Source organism: Pseudogymnoascus destructans (genome assembly GCF_001641265.1).
Source record: "Pseudogymnoascus destructans isolate 20631-21 unplaced genomic scaffold scaffold_1, whole genome shotgun sequence".
NCBI classification, from domain to species: domain Eukaryota; kingdom Fungi; phylum Ascomycota; class Leotiomycetes; order Thelebolales; family Thelebolaceae; genus Pseudogymnoascus; species Pseudogymnoascus destructans.
The window spans coordinates 1717344-1741457 of record NW_020167520.1 but is presented as its reverse complement, the minus strand read 5'-3'; the positions used below and the strand labels follow the sequence as shown (position 1 = coordinate 1741457).

The following is a 24114-nucleotide window of genomic DNA, read 5'->3' as shown; positions in this document are numbered from 1 at the left end:
ACACTTGATCTTAAGTTAAGGACACCAACGCCTCCAAGCTCCCGCCCAGGTACTGCTCAACCTTGGGTTTCTCAGACACCAAACAACCCAATTGAAGCTATGTCACAGTCTACATTTATTAAAACTCGGATTTCACGCCATCAAAATAGCTCTCCAACCTCAATCTATGCAGCTGTTGACCAGTTTACAAAGGGTGCATCGCAAATAATGCATCAATTAGCACTGCTAAAGGGAGAGAACCAAAACCTACGACAGGCAAATGAAGTACTAAGCAAGCGCCGGAGAGCTAGGAAAACACGACTACAGCAAGGAGGATCACTTAGTCAACAAGGGGCGCAAGAGCTACAGGATGAGAGGGATGTTGTGCAGCAGGTAGAGCAGGAAATAAGGGCAAGCCGTGGTCGGAAGCCAAGGGAAGAAACCCGTGCCCGTCGCTGTGGCAAGTGTGGTGAGACTGGGCACAATGCGCGCACGTGTCAGATTGTAATAGACACCTCTGAGGAAGAGGACTCCGAGTAGTTTCAATTGATTTCTAATGTTGTGGTAGATTTATCGCAATGTTTGTCGTGAGGGTAGATAATTTTGGCGCTTTCGCTTGTTTGGCGCTTTCGCTATACATGTACGTTACATAGTTTTATAATAAAGGTATATACATCTCTATTCAACATACAATAGCCAATCCAACAGCTTAGTTAACAACATATCCACATCTAAATATCCAACCCCACAAGTAAACCAAACATCTATACCCACCCAAACACCTCTCCCACCCCCCCAACACACCTCGCAACCCCCAACCACACCACAACCCCAACCCCAACCTGCACCATCAACCCCGTCGCCCCCGCCATCATCCACTTCGGGCTAAACACCCTATACAGCATCAAATGCCTCCTCAACCACCCCGCCCCCCCCGCCGTCACTACCCCCCACCCCAGCACAACAAGCAACCACCACGCCAACCCCCTCGCCACCTCCCCCGCCACGCCCCCACCCCTAACCTCCCTCTTCCACAGCACCACAAGCGGTACTCCCAGCCCGGCCAGAATCGGGCCACCAAAAGTATTCAAACCCACCATCAGGGGGCTCCATGGGTACACAACAGCATGTAACGGCACAAACGCGCTCTCCCACTGCAAGCTCGCCAGCGTAGCCTGGTGTCCAGTCTTGAAGTAGTAGAACGACCCCATCAGCGCCAGCACCACGGGCGAAACAGGCGACTCGCGGAGTTTTAGCACATCGACCAGTTCCGCCAGCGTGAGGATCTGCCACGCTCCCAAGGCCAGCGCGAACGCACCCATAGGCTTCTGGAGAAGCAGGAGTGGCAGAAGGAGTGACGAGAGGAGGAGCAGGTACGAGCTCCCCTGTGCATTAGCGTATCCCAGCACCGTGACGGTCATGCGCGAGCTAGCCGCAGCGGGAGCAGCGGTGCTGGGAGCCCCCTGAGTAGCGGCGCGTGTGATGCTGACGCAAGGAGATGAGTACGCGTACGCGACCGGCCCGGCGACGAATCCGATTCCCAGTACCACCTGTGCGATAGCCACGCGCGCGGTTTTCAGGAGTCCAGTAGGGAGGAAGGGGAACCACGCCCCATCATCAGCGGCGTCGAGGGTCCAGAAGATGGCGCATGCAAGGAGGCCCGCGCGCAGGGTGTTGAGGAAGAGCGGGGCGGGGCCGCGGTAGTTGCGGGAGGGGAGGAGGTAGGATTTCAGGACCGAGGGGAGGAGGAGGGTGGTTAGGTAGGGGAGGGCGAGTTGCCAGGGGGCAGAGGTGGAGGAGGTCGCGGAGGCGTAGTAGGTGGAGCGGCAGAAGGGCATTTGTTCTTCGCGGCAGAGTTTGGAGAGGGAGGCGAGCCAGGTGAGGAGCGTGAAGAGGATGGCTTGCGTGATGCTGAGGGTGCGCTCGGGGGAGGGGAGGGAGAAGGAGGCGAAGAGGAAGATGAGCCCGAGGGTGCTGAGGAGGAAGAGAAGGATTTGGTCTTCCCAGATTGTGAAGGAGTTCGCGCCGAAGCCGATGGCGGGGAGGGCGGGGAGGAGGAGCGCGAGGAATGACCATGGTGTTGTGGGGAAAGGTGCGCGGTAGGGGAGGGGGGAGCCGAGGGCGGCGATGAGGGCTGCGAGAAGACTGCAGGCTGTGGCACCGAGGAGAGTGTCGTTGATGGTCGAGTGTTCAGGGGAAAGAGATGATGCCGTGACACCGAGAGAAGCGCCAGCGAGGATGCCGATGAAAGCGCCCTTCACGACAGAGGTGGTGAAGTCATCTGGCTCCGAGTTCATCCCGTCCGCATCAGCGTTCGCAGGGACATCCACGCCGTTCTTCTCAAGCTGCAGCTCCGCCTGCTCGAGCTCTGGCGACATAACAGGGCTGTCCGTGCCGGCATTGCGCGCAAAGAGGAGCAGAACCACCAGAGTCGCAGCTAGGATCGCAAGACCCTGTACCATACTCGTCACATCGAAGCGTGCCCACAGTCCACGGCAAATATCCAGCGTCTCCCGCTGATAAGCCGTGAGCAGCTCATACGCCCTCTTGTACGTCCCCTTCTCCCCGCTAAGGCTCCTTTGTAGTGCCTCCTGCGCACCACCCCACAGTGCCCTCGTCCCAGCATTTCCCTCCTCAATGCCTCTCGCCTTGAAGTACGCATCCTGATACCTTTCCACCCCTGCGGCCGTCATCGCCGATACGCTAGCAAGGTTGGCCCAGTCATTGCCCTTTCGCCCCGCGAACGCCTCCTCAATCGGGCGTCCGAGGTTATTAAACGGAATCGGCAGGCCCAGAAGCAGCGCCAGCGTGGGTACGAGATCGATCTGGTTCACAGCGCGGGCATCCTTCGCAGATTGCGGTGGCAGCAGCGTTTCCGGAGCGGTACGCCCGAAGATCCCGCGGCGCGAGTACATCCACAGCGCGGCTTGCACCTCATCGTCGCTCTCGCCGCCGTGGTCACCCTTAGCATCCATACCGTGATCACCCATAACAACAAGCAGCGTGTCGTCGTCCAGCGCGGCCACGATATCGCGCAGCACGCCGTCCATCTGTGCCAGCTTGGCCGTCATGGCTGGGTGATCCGGTCCATATCTGTGTCCTGCGTGGTCCACGCCCAGGAAGTGCGCAATCAGCACGTCCCAGTCTTCCTTGCCCACGCCCTCCGCTGCTTTCGGCTTCGACATCAGGAGCGGCAGCGCATGCTCGATCACGCCATTATCGACGGTGTGTAGATCCCACACGTTGAAGCTATCGTATGCGCGACTCACGTTTTCTTCAAAGTAGTCAGGGAACAGCGCCGTCCACGTATCATCGCCCAAGTGCGCAATACGCTTCCCCGCCTCCTTGAGCTGCTTGAGCAAATTATCCTCTTCAATCGCCGTCCCCGCAAAATTGCTCCCCGCATCGATGAAAGTCGGTAAAGTCCCCGTCGTCAGGCCCTTAAGGCGCTGTAAGGTCGTAGTCGGCGGGTCCGCGATGAACGGGAGGAGGAACGCATTATGCGGTTCCTTAACAGCCGTCTCGTACAAGAACGGCAAGGCATTATGACACGCCAGCGCCGGCTGCTCCTCCGTCCCATTAACCGGTACCGCAAAATCATAACGCAACGCATCCACAATAACCACAACCGCCTTCTCAAAGATCCTCGGGTGCCAGCACCCCGGCCTTGCCGAGTCAGGTGTATACCCTCTCGGCGGTTCCGCGCACGCCGAGTGCTCCTCCAGCACTAGCCTTGTGAGCAAGAAGCCCTTGGTGAAGAAGTAGATACCCGCAGCGTTGACCAAGAACAGCCATGCGAAGAAGAGGGTCGTCCAGTTCCATTGACGCCGGAAGTCGGCGGCGCAGATGGCGTCGCGCTTTTCGGCTGCGGTGGGGAGGCGGGAGGCTTCTTTTTTGATGGCGGCCGCGGCGTCTTCTTTGGCTTTGATTTCGCGCGCTTTGGCGTAGAGGGCTTGGATGCGCGCGTAGTCGGGGTCGGATGGGGGCATGGTGGGCGTTGGTTGTCCCTTGGGGCGTTGGGGGGGGAGCTGTGTCCGAGCTGTTGGGGTTTAGATTGTGTTGCTGTTCACAGCATAAGATGTGCGGATTTATAAGGATCATAAGGTTGTATCTATAAATGCTCAAACATATCCACCCAATTGACAGGTGTAGTAGAGAAATAGGCGTCTCTAGTTGTCGTCTGTAGTGTTTGAATAGGAACCGGAAGCAGCTAGTTATGCGGCGGAATATAAATTTCGAGGGGTGCCAGACGACGTGAGTGGCACACACATCACGTGAATTCCAGGAGCTCTCCCAAAACAATCATCAAACCATGCTGAATTAGGTTTAGAGCAATTTTCACTAGCGTGATTTCAAAATTTCCGTCGCCTATATATACACCTCCCACCCCCCGACCTTTGGAAACTTTTCTTCTTTTCTCTTTAGCTCTCTTTGCCTATTGGCTTAGATCAAGTGTAGTATCTGTTCTTTTCAGTTTAATCTCTGAAATTGTCCTATTGGACAAATCAATGATTAAATCTATTTTTGAAACTCGTCTTGGGACCGCTGGGTTTACTCACGTCCCAGGACACAGTGTCTCTGGTATTACACTGCCTCCAGATGACGCGACACTTTAGATTTTCATTACATTCTCTGGCTTGTTCCAAGGTTGTGAAGAAGATTGGTTTGGTATTTATATACGTAAATAATCGAGTTTGTGATGTGTGATATATGTGGAAGGAGCTTCGTGAGGGGGATGCATGAATTTCAATATTTGGTGTTGTGCGTGCGCGTGAGACCAAACCCGGATTGTCATGTAGATCATCCCAGCTGGTGAACTGAATGAGGGTCCATTTATATATATCATCACAACAATACTTTATGCAGTCAATCAATGAATTTCGCTACAAGCGTTTGTCTGTATTGCGTCTATGGACACCAGAAAGGTAATGGCTGCTTCCCAGCTCAATCCAACGACAGCCAGACAGCCAGACAGCCAGACAGCCAGACAGCAAATACCGTTAAAGTGAGTGAGTAAGTTTTTTATTCCAAATCGCCCACTCCCTGACGAAGAAACAAAAATGCCAATGCCAAGAAGTAAAAAAGAGAGCCTCCCCAGAAAGTGATGAACACAAAAGCCCCTATGTTCGTATGGCATCTTTTTTTGTACAGGAACTTTCGGACATCATTGTTGTTGATAGTCCGCAACGAGTATATAAACATTCCAAGACTTTCCAAGGCCCACCCAAAAAAGGTCTCATCAGAGGAGGCAAGGGCAGAGGAAAAAGAGCCATCAAGTCGTTAAGCAGCACCCATCCCGAAATCTCAAAATCCCCATCCATCCCATAGCATAGCCAAGCTCCAGGCTCACAGGAACTCCTTCTTCTCCTTCAGCCCGCCCATGAGCTCCATATCCAGCTCATCCCACTTCTTCCCATCGCGCTCGTACTTGGGCAGCTGCTCATCCCTCACCGGCTCAAGCCCCACACCCCCCTTCTCCCCAACCCTCACAACGACCACGCGCCCCTTAAGCTGGCGGCCCTGCCCATCCACATCATCCGGGAACGTAATCCTGATTTCCGGCACCGGAGAGCTCGGGCCGGAGCCTGGGCTGGAGCTGCGGCTGCTGTGGCGGCGCTTCTCGTCGTAGTAAGGAGGTGCGGCGACGTGGAGGTCGTGGATGTTGCGGGTGTGGTAGGAGGGGAGGGCGGTGTGGCGGGAGGCGCGGTGGGCTTGGTATTTGCGGACGGCGTAGATGAGACCGACGGAGACAAGGCCGGCGAAGGAGAGGGAGACGAGGACGATCATGAAGTCGAGGGTTAGGGGACTCCAGCCGGCTTCGTAGTCTTCGCGGCGGAGGATAGAAGGCATTTTGGCGGTTGTGGTGGGTGGTGGGTGGTGGTGGGGTTTCGTGATGTTGTTGGGTCGTGATGGGTACTCGGTGTGTTGAGTTGCGTCCGTGGGTGTGCGAGTTTGATTGAGAGGAACGAACGATTAATTAATCTATTGATGAGACGTCGTTAGTGACTGTGTTTCTGTAGTAGAAATAATAAAATGAAGTGTGTCCGAGCTGGGAGTCGTGGGCCAAAACAGATAACGATTGTGGGATTACTGGTTTGTTGATACGCATCGGACGGCACTCCGGATAGGTGAAGTCTGCTCCCCCCCATGCAAGGGAAGGAATGAAGGAATCCCCAAAGCGGCGATGACATCAAATCACATACCTCAAGTGGTAGTATCGACTCTTGATCTCTCTCCGTCTTGTGAAAACACACAAATCCGAATCGTCAAAAGCAGTGAGCAAGTAGTCGGAACAGGGCAAAGCAGCACACAGGCAAGAGAATGAAGCCTTTTCTGCAATCTAAACCCCTCCGTAAAAAAAGAGAGCGTGGGTATCCCGAAGGAATAAAAAAAGATTGTCGTGAACGAAACGTCCGGGAACACAAAAAACACAAGAGAGGGCGCTTATTGTCGTCGTTGTCGATGAAGAGCAAGAAGGAGAAGAAGAAGAGAGGCAAGGAGGCAGACACAAGCCGCCCCGGAGAGGACGATAACTTAGTCTGGCCCCAAAGCGGCACGACGCTGCAACCCAAATCCCACCCACCCAATCCTCCCAATCTAACAACAGGGGCCTTTTCAAGGGGTATAGCGCCAGGAGAACAGACGACTAATCCAGGGCCTAGCGCTAGGGGACGGATGGGCCCGACCAATAGGAGTGCGGTGTAAGCGGGTTGTGGAGGTTGGTGGGGGGAATGGGGGGAGATGATTGGTTGTGGGGAGATTGGGATGGGTGATTGGGGCGGGGGGAATTGGGGGCCAGGGGATGAGACAGGGGGGTTGGCGGAGGGTTCCGTGGTGGGGTGGAGGTGTGTGTTTGGTGTGTTTGAGCTGATTGCTGTTTTGGGAGGGAGATGGGATGAAACGCGGTTTCTGATGTGGTGAGGGAGGAGTTGTGGGGAGGCCAATGGGGAGCGAGGGATTATTTTGGGGTTTCTGGGGATTTTTGTTTGTTTTATTTTGGTTTTGGCAGTATATATACTCATGCTCTATCAACTCGCCCTAACGCCCTCTCTCTCTCTCTCTCCTCATCACGCTCACGCGCTACTCCCGACAATGTTCTACCACGACTCTGCACCACAAGTGCAGCACCCATCCATCGTGCTGCTACGGATGGGTTATCGAACCCCAACTGCATATAAGCCCAGTACCACCTCCCCCCAAGCGCCCTCACACCAAGCGCCCTCACACCTCCCACAAGATCCTGCTCCCGCCCGTCCCCTCGTCCCCCGTCCCTCCCGTCCCGTATAACCCTCCCCCTTCCACTTACAATCACGTCATGCGCCTCGCGGGCGCGTAGCCGGCTACGATGAGGAATAGTTGCGCGACGAGGGGGAAGCGGTTCGTGTGAGATCCGTCTGTGTTGCAGAACCGCTGCTCGTTATCTGTTCTGGTGTACAGAGCGGTATTCTGCACCACGGAGGGTTGGACAACCCCCACCTTCCCTTCTAAACGCCCATGTACAAACCCGATATCTCATCCGCACCGAACCCCTCACCAACTCGGCCCGTCGTTCGGCTCGAAACCCACATCCACCAAGAAGCCCGCTCTGGTCTGGTTGGGATATAAATCACCACACCTCTTCGGGCCCGGAAAAACCATCCCCCCTCCCCCCTCCCCCTCCCCCCCACCGTCATCGGCATATGTAGGTCTGAGTACACAAAGCCCGCACATGTGCGTGTGTTGTGCCCTCGTACATACCGCAGCAGCACTTGTTGGTTGTACCCATCCGTCAGTTGTAACGGTGAAGGATGTCGTAGCCGACGGGGTGTGATGTCTAGCATCCCTTTACCTCTTGTCGTATTACAACAGCAACAGTAGCAGCGGTGGGGATGGGGGCGCGGGGAGGCAAGCAAACAAGACAAGACAAGCAAACACCCCTCCCCCCTTACTTCCCCCTTACGTCCCCCATCCCGCCGTCACATCGCGCCGCTCTAGGCCTCGCTCGCAACAAAGTATCCCATCGGGCCCTCCTGGAGACTAGCAACGACTGGGGCGGGCGGGCGGGCATGGGATAGTGGACCCGGATATGTACGGGAAAGGGATAGAGTGTGCGTGCGTGCAGTAGTCGACGTTGCCGCCCGTCTGGGGGAACACAACATATCGCTAGCGCGTAACCGGTCAGACAGCAGTGTAGTACAGTAGACAAGTCAGGTAGGTGAAGACTGGGCGACTGCTTCTCAGGCCGGGCAATACTACACGCCTCAAGAGTATACTGTGCTGTGATGCGATGTGATGTGATGCGATGCGATGCGATGTGATGCGATGCGATGTGATGCGATGTGATGCATGCGCTGTACGCTTTTCCTCAACGTCTCCGCCGACGAACCGGATCCCATCGATCGGGCCGATCTGATCGCCGCGCCACGCTGTGCATGAGCGCGGTGGGTGGGCCTGGGCTCCGCGCCAATCGGTGGGTGGGCGATGGGGGCTGTGGCTGGCTGATGGTATGGGTTGGTGGTGTGTGGTGTGTGGTGTTGTGTACAGAGGGATTGTGGGAGAGAAAGAATGGAATGGAAAGAGGGCGTGCGTACGAGGAATGGCATCATGTGTGTGACTATGTGCGTTTGATGCTTTTGATGCCCTTGATACAGTACAGTACCACTGGAGTCATTAGAGATCGTTCGATATGGAAGATGAGGACACTCCCCCCATCGTTCCTGGCTTGTGCCGCGGCCGTCCACCAGGCCATCTCATTCCACGGTACCGTAGGTTAGCAAGTGAAGAACGCGTAAACCCGTGCCACAATCCAGCGTCATCAGCCGTTTCCTTTGCTGTTTGAGGGGACCCCCCTTGGTTAGATGGGGTCTGGTAGGTTGGCATCTAGCATCTAGAGTATCCAGATCTGTCCACCTCTCCTTCCCCCTCTTTCAACGCGTGTTTGCTGGACGACTCGATATGGGATAGAGTGGTTTGTTTGTCTCTTCTCTGTCTCACCCCATCTACTCGCATCACCAACACCCATCTACCGCGCTTAGGTGCCGGCTTTGGGACGGAGTGAAAGGGGGAAGGGAGTAAAGGGGGAAAGGGGGAAAGGGAGTGAAAGAGAGAAGGGAGTGCAGTGGATTTGTGTGTTTGCTCATTCAGTTCTGTTCTATTCTATTCTATTATTCTATTCTATTCTGTTCTGTTCTTTCTGTTCAGTTCTATTCTATTCTGTTCTGTTCTTTCTGTTCAGTTCTATTCTATTCTATTCTATTCTATTCTATTCTATTCTGTTCTGTTCTGTTCTGTTCTGTTCTGTTCTTTCTGCAGTTTGTCTGTCCAGTTCTATTCTGTTCCGTGTGTACAGTTTGATCTGGTCTTCATCACTTTGACAGTCCGGGCGGGATCGGGCAGGGCGTGGGATGATGCGGTGGATTGGTGAAAGCTTAATACCCAGTTTCCTGGCGCAGTCTTACTCCTCTCGGCCTGGTGTGGTGGTTCTGGGCTGAGCTGGGCAGAAAGTGGAAAAGGCCGGTTTTTTTGGTTTAGTAGTTTAGTAAACTAGTATGGTATGGGATTAGAGATGACAACTTTGGTGGCCGCCCCCACTCCCGTAGTGGTCTAGTCTAGCAGTCTAGCAGTCTAGCAGTCTAGCAGTCTAGCGTCTAGGCAGTCTAGGCAGCCAAGAAGGGGCGAGAGAGAGGTACTTGCGGGTGATGGATGTTGGGGAACGCTTCAGGTACTCAGGGGGGGACGTGGGGGGTACTTTGCTGGGGGGGGAGGGTTGTATGGATGGACGAAGTCGCACGAGGGTACTCCCTGATGTCTGAGCTGAGAGTTTCCCCATCTCCCATCTCCCATCTCCCTTCTCCCTTCTCCCTTCTCCCTTCTCCCTTCTCCCTTCTCCCTTCTCCCTCGCTTTCTTCCCTCATCCTGCCCTACGCGCACAGTCCCAATGGAGATTTTGGATGCAATATAGTATATATTATATATACGGTACGGTCCTGGCAGTAGATGGATATAGAGACACTAACCAAGAACTGAACAATCTGGCCCAGTAGATTCTCCGCACCGTCGATGACGGACCTTCTCCACTACAACCCACTAACTCGTCTCCACCTGCCCATCAGTCATCGTATCAATGATCGACTGAAGAAAGTATCTGCCTTGCTCTAACAAGTAGCACGCAGCAGGTAAGTAACAGGTAGCAAAAAACAAAAAAGGTGACCAACGGAGAATAGTGTAGAGATGCTAATACTTGGACAAACCACTATCGAAAGGTCTATGGTATGGTCTATCCAAGTATCTGATGTTGCACTTGTACTTGCACTTGTACTTCCGTTGCACTTGTACTTCCACTTGCACTTGTACTTCCACTTGCACTTGTACTTCCACTTGCACTTGTACTTCCACTTGCACTTGTACTTCCACTTGCACTTGTACTTCCACTTGCACTTGCACTTCCACTTCCACTTGCACTAGGGAGACACTACTCCAACTTGAACCACCACCACCACCACACAAAACCTTCCAAACCTTCCAAACCCTCCAAAATAAAAAAATAAAAAAATATAGAAACATAGACCGACTGCCGCCAAACTATCAAACCATCTTTAGGGCATCACCCCAATCGTCGTCTTCTTCATATTCACCACCATCCCCCCCGTCTCTGTCGCACCTTCCCTGTCGCACCTTCTCAGTCTCTCTCCCCTCACCTCCCTCACTCTAAATCCGCTCCAACCGCCTCACTATACCTCCCCTCCCAGATCCGTACCTGGCTGGCGACATATATCCCACCTATCGACCGACTTCCTGCCGAAACCCTTCCACCTACCTCCCGCCCACCGACACCAGGGAATATTCCACATCTGGCAGACATCTGTCCCTCGATCGAAGAATCCTCGAAACCTCGAATCCTCGAAACTCAATCTCGACCGCACTTCCACCTGCTACCCCCCCCTCCCCCCCTCCTCCTCTCCCCCCTTCCGTCACTTCTCTAACAAAGATCTCTCCCAACTCCCAACTCTCAACCCTCAACCCTCGATCCTCACCCAGCATTCCCTCTTTCGACATCCCCCTTGCAGCTTTTCCGACCCCCCGACCAAACTCCATTGGACAAGTTGCGAAACAGGAACTCAACGTCTCCTTCCTTTCGCCTCCAGTGCAACAAACAAGAGTCCAAAAATACAAGCCCGAGTAAATGTGCAACAGCGTACAGATAGACACAAACCGTGGACATCAACAGCCTGTCTGCACGCCCCGCGCAACTCACACTACACCGCATACAACCGCCTACGCTACCTCGACCTATACCTATACCTACACCACCTACACTACATACCTACTCTCGTCCTCCCCACCGCTCTCCTCTCGGGAGCCTACCAACACGTAGAACGTGTTGTGTTGTACGGCTACCTGCTCGGAGTTTAGTTGTCTGGTGCGCTTACTCCCACGCCGCATATGACAAACGCAAAAGGTGTCGTGCGACCAGCTTGATTCATTTGATTCATTCAAACAGTCCTTCCTTCCACCCCCCTGCCTTGTCCGACTCAGCACCTTGTCTCTGTCGCCCTGTTTGCAGGTTTCCCCCCTTCAACGCTTCCTTCAACTACTCCCCGGTCCCCTTCACCCTCAGATGCTCGACCTTCTTCTTCCTTCTCCTCGCCGCTTACCTCTTCTACAACCTTTCTTTGTACATGCAACTTACACTGGTTGAGAGTCACATATTTCAGGAAGGAACCTTTCACTGTGGTACGTTTAACCGTTGTCAGCCAGTCGCTTCCACTTTCCTCAGCCGCTTCCGTCGGACGCACCTTCCTCCACATCTTCAGCCCTGCAAGATGTACCAGCGCATGCTAACTAAGCCGTTTTCTCTACAGTTACATAGCGCATCAGACCAACGGGATATCGAGTAAATAGAAGACGCTAGCTGTCGACGACCTCTACACACATATACACCATCTCGAATACCCGTACATAATACGACAAGGCGACGTCTCCGTCCTTTCTGGCTACACTTTGCACATGACTATCAATAGACCTGCTGGAACCATGAACTCGGTGAGTTTCTTTGCCCCTTCCCATTCCGGCGTCCAGCAGCTCAATTGCTAATATATGTTCCTTCTAGGCTCGTGGGACTCGTTTTGGGGACTTTCCGTCTACCGCTGGACGAAATAATATAGACGACCAGCAGCCTACACAAAATACTACACTTGGCCAAGGCTTTGGTACAAATAATACTTGGAAAGCCCATGGAGGAATCTGGGGTAACGGTAATGCTATTGGAAGTAAATATAGCGTTGGAAAGAGGGACACCTCGCGCTCTAGAGGTGCGTTTATTTACCCCCCATCTCCTGATTTGGACCCTAACAATTGCCTCGTAGTGATTCATGACGATGATTTGGCTGCCCCAAGTGGCTCCGGGGCACTAGCCGCCTCCTCCGAGGCCGACCCATGGGGTACTCGCAACAATGGACCCTGGAATCCAGTTGACCCCACATCGCCAAACCACAGTGGAGAGACATCCCCAAGCCGTCACCGGGGGAGTAATGCGAGCGCGGCCGCAAATGGCCTGCTCTCGGAAGCACAGAACACATCGCCGTACCTCGCCACGTCGAGGCCGGCCATCGGGCAGGGCCCAGGCATGAACCACCGCCCCATGCCGAAGAGTAACCTCGACCCAGCTTCGGGGGCATTCAAGTACCCGTACAGCTCGATTAGCTTTGGCGAAAGCAGCGAGCAGGGTGGCATGCAGGCGATGAATGGCGGATTTGACTTACAGGATGGATTCATGTATGATCAACGCCGTGAGATTGGCTCAGGCTACAGAAGCACGCAAGGAGGTGCCTCACGTGAGCCAAGTCTGCCACCCTCGAGGCGCCCAGAGACTGCCTCGAGTGCGGCGACCAACACTTCGATATTTGGCCAGATCCCGTATTCGGCATTCGGCCATACCCCACAGAACTCTTTACATATGCAGAGGCCCAGCTTGACCGGTAGGACCCAGTCGTTCGGATCGGCAACCAATGGGCGGGGCTACAATACCGGCTCCGACAGGTCGCAGGATGTGGACGCCCATTACACTCGTGGCACCTTACTCGACAAAAGCCTCCAGGGTGCGCTTTCCGAGGCGGTGAACGCCATCGAACAGCCTCAAGTGTCTCCAAGCACATATGCCGGGTATGATGGGCAGCTACCACATCCAAATGGACAACACATATCGTGGGACGAGAATTCGCTGTCCCAGAAACGGAACAGCTACTTCGGAGGCCACTACGGTGATGGTGCCTTCTCGAACCAACTGAATTCGAGGGGGCCCTCGCGAGCCGGTGAGTTGGATGGCTTGTCGGCGCTGGGTGACCGCCCGAGCCAGCCGATAAGCCCACGGTTTTATAACGCCCATGGAATGACCAGTGCAGAGCTCAACGCGTACGCCAACGCCAAGGCGCAACATATGCAAGGGCTCTCTGAAATTGAGCGCGGGCTCCAGAGGCTGGAGCTTGGGCAGCATCAACAACAGGCGGGATTCTATAATCCTCAGGCGATCTACAACCCCCACTTCCAGGGACAATACCAGCCGCAGCAGTGGGACTTTACACCACAGTCATTCCGCGGTGCCCCGCAGGGCTTCGCGCCTTACGCAGTCCAGATGCCTTCTTACCCTCCTGTCTCAGTGCCCAGGGGCCCTGCCAGGGACCAAGATATTGGTCATGGCGTGAGGAGTTTGCTGTTGGAGGAGTTCAGGAACAACGCCAAGTCGAACACAAGGCAGTATGAGCTGAAGAACATTTACGGCCACGTCGTCGAATTCAGCGGTGACCAGCACGGCTCGAGGTTCATCCAAATGAAGCTCGAGACAGCCAACAGCGACGAGAAGGAGCAGATCTTCAGAGAGATTCAGCCAAATGCGTTGCAGCTGATGACTGATGTCTTTGGCAACTATGTCATCCAGAAGCTCTTTGAGCACGGAAACCAGATCCAGAAAAAGATCCTGGCCGAAATTATGAAGAACCACGTCATAGAGCTCTCGCTGCAGATGTACGGCTGCCGCGTCGTGCAGAAGGCGCTCGAGCACGTCCTCGCCGACCAGCAGGCCGAGCTCGTCAGGGAGCTCCAGGCCGACGTGCTCAAGTGCGTCAAGGACCAGAACGGTAACCATGTGATCCAGAAGGCTATTGAGAGATGCCCGACAGAACAGGTCCAGTTCATCCTCGATGCCTTCCGCACGCAGGTTCACACGCTCGCGACGCACCCGTACGGCTGCCGCGTTATCCAGCGCATGCTCGAGTACTGCACGCCTCCTGACCAGACGTCGGTGTTGAAGGAGCTATTCGCGTGCGCGCAGATGCTCATCGTCGACCAGTACGGTAACTACGTCGTGCAGCACGTTATTCAGCACGGCAAGCCGGAGGACCAAGCGAAGCTGATCTCGATGGTCACGAACCAGGTCCTGACGCTGTCGAAGCACAAGTTCGCGTCGAATGTCGTGGAGCGGAGTATCTCGTGCGGAACGACGGAGCAGAGGCAGACGATCGTGGCGAAAATAGTGGCGCTGGAGAGTGATGGGAGTAGCCCGCTGCAGCTGATGATGAAGGATCAGTATGGGAACTACGTTATTCGTAAGTCATCTCTCTTTCTCCCCTTGCTCATACTCCCTCCCCTTCCCCTATATAACAGCAACTAACCCCCCTCTGCAGAAAAACTCCTTGGCCTACTCCAGGGTGATGAGCGCGACGCCTTCGTCGAGGACATCAAGCCCCAGCTCATGCAGCTCAAGAAGTACAACTACGGCAAGCAGATCGCCGCCATCGAGAAGCTCATCTTCGTCGCCCCGACCGGGCCCAGCACCAGCTCGCACCGCCAAACCGTCAGCACCGCATCCGCCACGCCCTCTTATGGCCGTGGGGCGGCACCACCGCAGGGACCAGCGATTACGCTCGACGTCAGCTCCGTGGCGCCGACGCCCATGCTCACGATGGAGCAGAATAGCCCCGAGAGCAGCAACCTGCCCAGCGCCACCGGATCGACCGTCGATGAGGCTGGCGACGTCGGTGGCAGCGCTGGGAAGGAAGTTGGGAAGGAGACTGACGTGCCCGAAGTGCAGATCGAGAGCGAGACCGCATCGCTCGACACGCAATCAACCATTAGGTGTTAATTTCCGCTTCTTTTTTTTGCACAAAGAATGAGTGTTGACAAAAATGGCATTAAAAATGGGGTGGGATGGTGTGGGGGGTACTGGTGCTGTGTCTATTTTTTTTGGCCCCAAAATTTGTGTTTTTGTGGTTTTCTCCTGGTGCCGTTGTTGCTTTTTGAGTCCCCATGATGTTTTGGGGGGGGGGGGTATATCTATGGCTTGGCTTTTGGGGAGTGATTATAATTTGTGTTTCAAGCGGGGAATAGGGTGGGAAGGGTGACATATAAAAAATCAGTGTGGGGTCATTATTAGGGGGTTCAATGGGGGGATAATGAGGGGTATAGGGAGTGTTTGTTGGTTTTTTTGTTTGAACCCTTTTTTTTTCTCGCTGCTTGTTGTTTCTATGTGATTTTTTCCCCTCTTGGCTGCGGGGGGGATACAAACGCCTTTTAGGCGACTGCTTTTTTTTTGGACTTTGCTGGGGGCGTTTTTATTTTATTTTGATAACTCTTTTGGGAGGGAGATGATTAATGGAATCGGATGGGACGTTATTGGGGGGAAGGGGCCCGGGGGGGGGGTGGTATGAATGGGGCTTTGGATCTTGTGGATGCGTGCTGCCTGCGATGCTTGCTATGCAATGCGATGCGATACATGCGAGTTTGGGGCAGACGGGGGGGTAAGATGAGGGGATAATGAAATGTATACACTGGACGCAGCAGCTGGGTTTTGTGCTTCACTGGTTTGAACGTCGTAAGCTGGGTCTGGGTCACTGAACTGGACCGGACTGGCTTATTGTGGTTTGAGCAGATGGGTGCATAGGACTGGACTGACTGACTGGTGCTCCTTGCTGCTGCTGTTTGTCTACTGTGGGGGAATGGGGATAGATGGATGGGATGGGATGGGGGTTTTTGTATGCTACGGCTAGATGGAAAGATTGCTGTGTTTACTCTCTGCTTTTGTGGGTGTTTGTCCATGTGATTGTGCATGTGTCTGTACCTGTGATGGTGATATGCTGTGTCCCTGCCCGTTCCTGTGCCATGTTTACTCCATGTGAAGGTCTGACGATACTTTATAAGAATAGCGCTTACCACATCTCACCATCAGATCCAGACCGGCGGCGCCGCATGTCGAGAGCGGAAGCGGGAGCGGGGGCGGGGAGCGGATGTATGAGCGGCTGTAAGCGCGCCCCTTCCTTCGGTTCTGAAGAGCGATGATGACTGTATCAGTGTTTGTGGGTGTGGCTGTGCTCTTTGGTAGCTGTTGGCGGCTCCTTCTGGGAGAGGGTGTGGAAGGAGAGGAGTGGTGGTGGGTGGTTGGGTGAATGTGTGTGTGAAGGCAGGAGCTATGGTGGAGGGAGGCTCTTGCCGTTTTATGAGGGGTTGTGGTGGGAAGGCACGAGGTGAAAGGGGGGGCGGGACGTTCTTTCCGCCTATCTAGGTGTATTGGACGCGCCTGCCTTTTGTGCGTTGGGTTTGTTTGTGGGATGCACTTCCATTCTTTATAGAAATAGTATGAGGTTTATGGGATATTCTTGCCTTTTATGTCTTGGATGCGGCTGCCTCCATGACAGGACGCGCCTGCCTTTCATGCTAGGCGCACCGTATTCAAAAGGGTTTATAGTAGACTTGCCAGATTCACAAAGGTGGCAGTCACCACCCTCACGCCTTCCTCAGAACCAGCATGGAACCCAGCAGGGCATTCCTGCCTTTCACGCCTTAGACGCGCCTGCCCATCATGCCAGACTCACCAGCTTCACAAAGCCGGCAGTCACCACCTCCCTCGCGTCTTCCCAATAGGCCTCCCTCCCCCACGCCACGGAATCTAGATGATCCAGACCCCGCCGCGTAACCCGCGATGCCATCTCCAGCCCGACGACAGGGGCCCAGACACACCAAATGGCGGCACCACGACCCTCAAAATTCGTCCAGCTCAGGCTCCCCAGTGGCGACCTCCCCAGCCCCCCAAGAATAGTTCTCCCCGGGATAGAAGAAGACGAGGAAGATTGGGCGCTCCCTCCCCGCGCGTCACGGCAAGCCGACATCCCTACCTTCAGGAGGCCCGAGCAGGCCTCCGCATTCCCGTTCCCGCCGGCGAATGAGATCCCGCCAGGAGCGTATGGCCAGTTGCGCGCGCAGCAGGGGATTGCGCTACAGCCGAGGGATTTGCTCCGTGTCAGTGGTAGTATTCCACGGTGGGATTATGGACGGATTGCTGATGAGGAAAGGCTGGGGCCGTTGCAATATGAGTGGGAAGAGGAGGAGGAGGGCGTGGAGCCTTGGCCTGATATTGCTCCGTTCCAGGGACCGGCAGAAGGATCGCTGGCTGGGTGGATCGCAATGTACGGGAAGAGAATGGGCGAGATCCTCGACCCTGTGCCCCCACAGTCGCAGGCAGGCGAGGCTGGTTCCCCTCTACCAGACTTCTTCGACCCAATCTTCGTCGAGCCGTTTGTTGAAATCCAGCATATACCTCTTCTCATCGAGGCCTTTAAACCCGTCGACCCACTCGCCCCGCTCACCCTCCCAACCGTGATACCACGCCCCAGGCGATTCTACCGCGTTCAACACTCGGCTGCTGTCGACCAGCACGGCAACGAGACATTACCCCCTTCACGAACACGCGATAGCACTGTCCTCGGCTTTAGCGCGGAGAACATCTTCCCGCCCCCCTTTGAGCGGCGCATCAATAGGGCGAATCTGGAGCGCGCGCTTGACCCGATGAATGTTCAGCCCACGAGCCTGGTCGCGCTGTATTCCAATTACGGTGAGTTGACCGGCCCTGGTAGGCTATCCAGTGACGGACCGGGTTGACAGGGACGTCCAGGAGCTGCAATGTTTGATTTCGAGATGCACCACCAAGTGGAGTGCGCAGACGTGTACATTGCGCACATTGCGGCAGAGACGTTCAGGTACGGCATAATCCCAGTGATGGTTACCCTGCCGGGCTTAAACGAGGCGCAGGAGGTGCACCTGCCGGCGCTGGGACTTGAGGAGCCGCGAGTACTCCTATTCTCTGTGCTGTCGTGCTTGGAGATCCTGGGAATCGAGACGGAGATGACGGTTGATGGTGTCTGGTTTGCGATTGATTCGGTGCCGGCGCAGTTTATTGAGCGCAGGGAGGCGAGGGGAGTTCCGCTGGATTGGGCAAGGAGAGATGCCTGGTGGGCAAGGCCTGGGGCTGGGCAGCCGTGGGAGGAGTGGGGGGAGGAGGGGATGGCGAGGTTTGGTGTTGACGGCGTGGAGGTTGTGGACGACAGACCCCCTCTTGATGAAGACATGCCTAGTCCCGACTATCCGCATGCGCTGCCGATACCTGTGGATGAGGAGGAACGGAATAGGTCGAGAAGCCCGTCGTCGTTTGTGGATGATGAGACACCGGATAATGTGAGGACCGCGTCAATGCTTGAAGGTGAGACCCCCGATACGACTAGGAGCCCAGACGTGCCAAGGGCAGTGCAGGCAAGCGCCGGTCCAAGTGCGGCGGCAAGTGCAAGGGCCAGTGCTGCGAGGGTAACAGAGTCATCGGAGGAGAATGAAAACGTCGAAGATGGGGGCGAAAACGAAGAGAAGGAGAGCACTTGGAAGACAGAACTGACGGATCTAATCAATGAAGAGCTGGATACCGTTATGGGTGGTGCAGGAGATGCGGCAGATGCTCTGAGGAGCCCATCTCTTAGGTATGCACTACGTGGGCACGGCGGGTTGTTCATTTACGATAGCCAATGGATGTGGTGAGGTGTTGTGTTGGATTGCTGAGTTTTGTATAATGAAAATTGGATAGGGTTGGAAACACGCTTGGAAACTCGGAATACTACCCTTTATCCCACTTACAGAGCCTGTAAACCTATCGCCTCTCACCGGCTCTATGAAGCTCAATGCTATGGAGAGTGACTGTCGTCGTTATCAAATTATGGTTTTGAAGTGTGGCTCAATCGGCTTACGCAAGGTTACCAGGATGATACAAGTACGTAAACTCACCAATCGAACATCATAACTTACCAAAAAATGTACGTACGTAGGCGCTAATCTCGGCTCCTTATTGAGGAATTCCCCTTATTGAGCATGTTAAGTTCCAAGATTCTTTGTCACGATTACCAATTAAGTTTCCAATTCTAGATATCCTGACCTGCTAGCTCTGACCTGTCCGTCAACTTCGGTCATGGAGAAGCGGGGTTGGGTTATAGGAGGTCCGAATCTATATCAAACACAACGACTCTGTTCCGAAAACGTGAAATATTCATAGAATACGAGGGATCGTAGACTTTACTATTTTACAGTCTAGTGATAAGAGCAAGCGTTAACCAAGGCGAGCGTGGAGGGCGTCTAGCCGGGGCAATGAGCACGACAGTTGCTAATCTCCACCTTGCCCCCTCCACGTTGGTAGATGAGGGGTTGGCGGCTCCGTAGGCCACTGCTCCATCGCCATCGCCAAAAAATCCCCCTCCCGAAGTTTCTTGTTCAGGACTTCGCCGCGCTGGAGCCCGCCTTCCAGGCAGCCCATCCCGCCAGGATCAAGGATCAAGTCTCCTTCCAGCCACATGACTTCTTGACGCCGCAGTCCACCAAGGCTGACGTGGGATATATCTAGGAAGTACATTTGAGTCTTTGTTTTTACCCCCACTATTCTCACGGCCGTGGCGATGCACCGACATGGGCGCCCATCCAACACACTACTCGCTCATATCACATCGCCTACATCTACCACCTACCACCGTGATAATGGGATTACTTCGCAATACAGTGTGCGCTACCACATCGCGACTACGGGATGCCTGCTTACATAGCCAGTTAACCTTTATCCTCCCCTACCCTCGCGACGGCGGTACCTATCCACTGCGTAGTCTATTCTGCCGCCGCACTGGCGGCCAGATCTGCAGACGGCCGATCCCTGGTCGCCAATTTCTAACCCTGTCGACGCAATTGTGCGAGTGGCTTCGAGCGTTCAGCCACCAGAACCAAGTCTCGGTTCATCAGACGCATCGGTAAGTTTGTCGAGGCTGTATCGATAAAAGCCTTGGTAAACTAACTCATTCTCCTTCTGTTTTTAGGGCGTTAGGTCAAGAGTTGAATTAAAGAACTGTTAGACATGGCTCCGCGAGGTGGTTGTCGTCTTGGTTGGGAATGGAACATTCCCAAATGATGCAGTTGTGTCATAGGATGTATTAGTGGTATAGGGGCTTCATAGGAACTTACCGCGAACCAACCAATTATGATCTAAAAGCCCATATGTGTGATCTCTCAGTAACTCTGGCACGGAGGTGAGAACATCAACATGGATAAAGCAATAATGATTTCTGGTATCTCATCTCATCATAATTCGCTCCAGGCTACCCTCGTGGAGGCAGGCCATCTCAGCCCCTAAATCGTCTACATACATCATGCGCCCGCATCACGCCGCCGACATCTCATACTATGCCAGTAAATCAAAAACACATTACACTCCTCCTCCACATATATGCTGCCATCTCCTTCCCCCATATCCCTGAAACTCCAAATACCAAAAAAAATGCACAAGTTGCGGTCCAACCCCCCACCCTAGAAGGCAAGGAGGCGGTGGTATATCCTAGACGCCCATCCACCCATCATCAGAATCAGTAAACCTCCCTAACCAGCTGCCGCCGGTATCAATCAAATCGAATCATCATCACATCATCAAACCTGGCAATGCAAGAAAGGAAGCAAAAAAAGGCTCAAGCAAAAAAAAAAAAAAACCACCCATAATCTCAACCGCCAATCACAAGCGTGCTGGTGGCGATGTTGGGATTGTCAGAGAGGGAATCACATGAACCCCCCCTCCACGCCCCCTAACATCCCACCCCCCCTCCATCCACCACCACACCTCGACTCCTCACTCATTCCCCTCTGCAGCACTCCCGGCTGCGTCCCTCTAACCAGCCTACTCAGCCTCGCCTGGCTCAAGCCGCGCACCAGCACCGTTTCAGCCTCGGGAAGTCCGAAGCCTGAGCTGGCGTCGCTGTTGCGGCTATTGCGCGAGCTGGCCGCTGCGCTGGAGACGTTCGTCTGCACAGGCAGGCAGGAGCTCGCGCTGCTATGGCGCTGGTATAGTGGGGGTCGCGTGGGCGGGGCGGTACGGGAGCGTGGCAGAGGGTTGCTGGGAGGTTGTGGGAAGGCGGCGGAGTAGAGGTCAACTTCCCTGTCGTCCTCTTCCTCATCCTCTTCGTCTGATTCTTCTTCATCATCTTCCTCGTCCTCGTCCTCCTCTTCTTCTTCGGCAGTATCAACAGTCCTCGGTGCAGGGGGAATAACCCTCGTTCCCATCCCTGCCAAACTCAGACTTGCCGGTATCGCGCGTCCGCCTTCCCCTGGACGCGCCCTCATAGTCGGCATAGGCGGGTGGTCCTCACTCCGCGCGCTCCCTGGGCGCCCCGTAGCCGGTGTGGTGCGACCCGAGATATAGCCGAGCGCGCGCTGCGTCGGTGCGGAGATGGTATGCATGCTCCACGTCAGAGGGTCGTCAGAGGGGGTATCGACGCGGCGCGCATTCTGCGTGCGAGGATTAGGGGCGACGCGGTCGATGTCGGAATCATCTGACTCGGGGGCTTCGTCGATGTCCCAGTCTGCTACGCTTTCGTTGCGGTTGTGTGTGGGTGTGGCGGGGCGGTTCTTGCGCGCTTCGTGGTCGCGCATTAGGGCCTCGAAGCGCGCGATGCTGCTCAGCTTGCCCTCTTCGGAGGGTGGTGGCGCATCGGCGGCGCCGGGGATGTAGCGCATGGAGAAAGCGCGGTCGAGGATTGTTTCGCGAGGGCCCGTGGGAGGGGTCGAAGCGTGCGTGTAGTGTGAGAGGGCCGAGGAGCGGCCTTGGGCGGAGGTCCAGCTGGAAATTAGGTCGCCGTCGTGGTTGAGCGTCGAGGCTGGTGAGGGGAGAGGGGGGTGCTGGATAGGCAGCGGCCCGGATGGTGAGAAAGATGAGGTTGGAGAGGAGAGGTCGCTGTGTCGCGAGCGCAAGGAAGGAGAGGGCGAGATCAGACTAATGGGTTTCGGGGGGGGTCGGTGGCCCTTGGTCGAGGTGCGATGGTGGAGGAATGGCTCTGGTTGTGGAATGGGGTTAGAGATTGTAGGGCGCTCGGATTGCTTCTGTGAATTGCCAAAGGGGTTGACGAAGGCGAAGAGGGACGCCGAGTCGTTCGACGACGCATCGCCGCGTTCTGCTGTAGCCGGGCGGATTCGCGGCGCGATCGTCACCTGCCAATCGTAGATATCAAAGCGGTCATCGGGCATTGGGCGGAAGAGAAGTGAGTTGGGAAAAGTGCTCGATGGCGAGGTCAGTTGTCCGGAGCGACTCGAGCGGCGCTTGCGCAGGCGCTCTGATGCCGCGTCGAGCTCGAAGGTTAGGATAAGCGTCGGGACGGCCGGGCCTGGCTTGCGGAACTGGATGCTCTGGATCTCGCAGCTGCGTATCGATGAGAGAAGGTTGTGCGATATGATCTCCGAGTCGCCCTGTATGTCCGAGTTAGCGGCATGCCCAGCACGGACGAGCGGGCTCGGGTCATAGTGTCTGACGTACCTTCTGTTTGGTCACAGTGAGCCAGAGCTGGTCCTGGTCGACGCGCGTGAGATCGTCGGAACTCTGGAAAACGGAGGAGGTCTTGAGGCCCTGGCGCGCGGCATGGAGTTTTCTTGCTGAGATCGAGCGCGGGAGGGAGGGTTTCGGGGCCGTGGGATGCCGCGGCCCATTGGTTCCAAGGACGACGTAGCGAGGCTGGGCGACCAAAGATTAGCATTGATGTTAAGTAAGGTGATGGGTAGGGTAGGTAGAAGCCTACCTTCCACACAGCGCGGCCTATTATGGCAGACCGTTCGGGAGGCACGAGAAGATAGCCTTCCATGATTGCGCGGCGGGTTGGCTGGGTCGGACAGTGAGGCCAGGGGGGAGGCGGATACAGCGAAGATAAAGAAGTCTGAAGGGGAAGGCGAGTTGTTAGGGGGGGGGGGGGGGGGGGGGGGGGGGGGGGGGGGTGAGAAGGGTGAAGGGGGGAAAGAGTGGTTGTGGATCGGTGTCTGTTTAGCGGGGGCACGGCGAGCAAACGGAGGGGGAGGGGGAGCGGGGGGGGGGGAGGGGGAGGGTGTACATAGTAATCAGGGGAAAGGGGAAGTAGATGTTTGGATAAGATTGTATGGTAAGGTACATGGATATAGTAACTACCAACGGTCGAAAAGTCGGAAAAGGCCAAAAACATCAGCGGATACAGGAACTTGTCCCGTCTGGTGTCGCAGCCACCGCCCGAGGCAGATCTGCGAACGTGGCTGCGGGCGGGCGGGTCAGGTCCCACAGCCCAGCGCTGCAAGGTACGGCTCGGTGCGGACTAAGTTACAGTCTTCATCACAAATCCGACCACAACGCCTTCTCCACCCTTTCTCGTCGTGGCCGCTGTATCTGGGAATACTTATGCCGCCATACTGTAGCTCTAATTTGCCTTGGGTATAGCTCGCTTTCCCGTCAGGTCCCACAGCTGTCTGTTGTTTGTCTGGAGCGGGGCATCTTTGCAGCAGCTTTTCTTCTGGCTGTGCTGGCTGCCCTCCTACGTCCCCTACCACCTACGTCCCCTAGCTACCCTACGTCCCCTACCACCTACCTACCCTACCACCTACCTACCCTACCACCTACGTCCCCTACCACCTACGTCCCCTACCACCTACGTCCCCTACCACCTACGTCCCCTTCCCCTACCACCCACCTCCCCTTCCCCTACCACCAGTAGCGCCGTCTAGCTCAGGAACAGAAGCCGAAGCTGCTCAAGGTTAGTGAGTCCTAGTGAGTCCTAGTGAGTCCTAGTGATCCTAGTGATCCTAGTGATCCTAGTGAGTCCTAGTGAGTCCTAGTGATCCTAGTGAGTCCTACTCGGTCCTACCTCCTACCGAGTCCTACAGTCCTAGTGAGTCCTAGTGAGTCCTACAGTCCTAGTGAGTCCTACTCGGTCCTACCTCCTACCGAGTCCTACCGACTCCACCAACGGACCCAATCATGCCAAATTCAACGGCTTGGCAGCGTTCTCAGCTTCCTATGCATCCCCATCCCCATCC

At 55.2% G+C, this 24114-nt stretch overlaps 6 protein-coding genes across 6 annotated transcripts; 2 read left to right on the top strand and 4 right to left on the bottom strand.

Moving 5' to 3' along the window:
- Window positions 1–743: 743 nt before the first annotated feature.
- On the bottom strand, window positions 744–4177 carry GPI13 (mannose-ethanolamine phosphotransferase gpi13; the record flags this gene model as incomplete). The annotated part of the gene is made up of 1 exon (XM_024464125.1): window positions 744–4177. The coding sequence occupies exon 1, from the start codon at window positions 3966–3968 to the stop codon at window positions 744–746; it is 3225 nt and encodes a 1074-aa protein (XP_024328433.1). The 5' UTR covers window positions 3969–4177.
- Window positions 4178–5325: 1148 nt separating this feature from the next.
- VC83_00431 (uncharacterized protein) lies at window positions 5326–5829 on the bottom strand (the record flags this gene model as incomplete). Its single annotated transcript, XM_024464124.1, has 1 exon — window positions 5326–5829. The coding sequence occupies one exon, from the start codon at window positions 5827–5829 to the stop codon at window positions 5326–5328; it is 504 nt and encodes a 167-aa protein (XP_024328432.1).
- A 2180-nt stretch (window positions 5830–8009) lies between these two features.
- Window positions 8010–9087, bottom strand: VC83_00430 (uncharacterized protein). Its single transcript, XM_024464123.1, has one exon. The coding sequence runs from the start codon at window positions 8562–8564 to the stop codon at window positions 8220–8222; it is 345 nt and encodes a 114-aa protein (XP_024328431.1). The 5' UTR covers window positions 8565–9087; the 3' UTR covers window positions 8010–8219.
- Window positions 9088–10909: 1822 nt separating this feature from the next.
- Window positions 10910–15354, top strand: PUF3. Its single transcript, XM_024464122.1, has 5 exons — window positions 10910–11691; window positions 11820–12000; window positions 12068–12269; window positions 12324–14558; window positions 14637–15354. Exons 2-5 carry the CDS (start codon window positions 11965–11967, stop codon window positions 15092–15094), a joined length of 2931 nt encoding a protein of 976 aa, XP_024328749.1. The 5' UTR covers window positions 10910–11691; window positions 11820–11964; the 3' UTR covers window positions 15095–15354.
- A 964-nt stretch (window positions 15355–16318) lies between these two features.
- VC83_00427 (uncharacterized protein) lies at window positions 16319–19091 on the top strand. The gene is made up of 2 exons (XM_024464121.1): window positions 16319–17836; window positions 17897–19091. Exons 1-2 carry the CDS (start codon window positions 16969–16971, stop codon window positions 18805–18807), a joined length of 1779 nt encoding a protein of 592 aa, XP_024328750.1. The 5' UTR covers window positions 16319–16968; the 3' UTR covers window positions 18808–19091.
- A 1255-nt stretch (window positions 19092–20346) lies between these two features.
- Window positions 20347–22997, bottom strand: VC83_00426 (uncharacterized protein). The gene is made up of 3 exons (XM_024464120.1): window positions 22857–22997; window positions 22598–22792; window positions 20347–22530 (listed from the first exon to the last, which is right to left on the bottom strand). The coding sequence occupies exons 1-3, from the start codon at window positions 22917–22919 to the stop codon at window positions 20851–20853; spliced, it is 1938 nt and encodes a 645-aa protein (XP_024328751.1). The 5' UTR covers window positions 22920–22997; the 3' UTR covers window positions 20347–20850.
- Between the last annotated feature and the right edge of the window lie 1117 nt (window positions 22998–24114).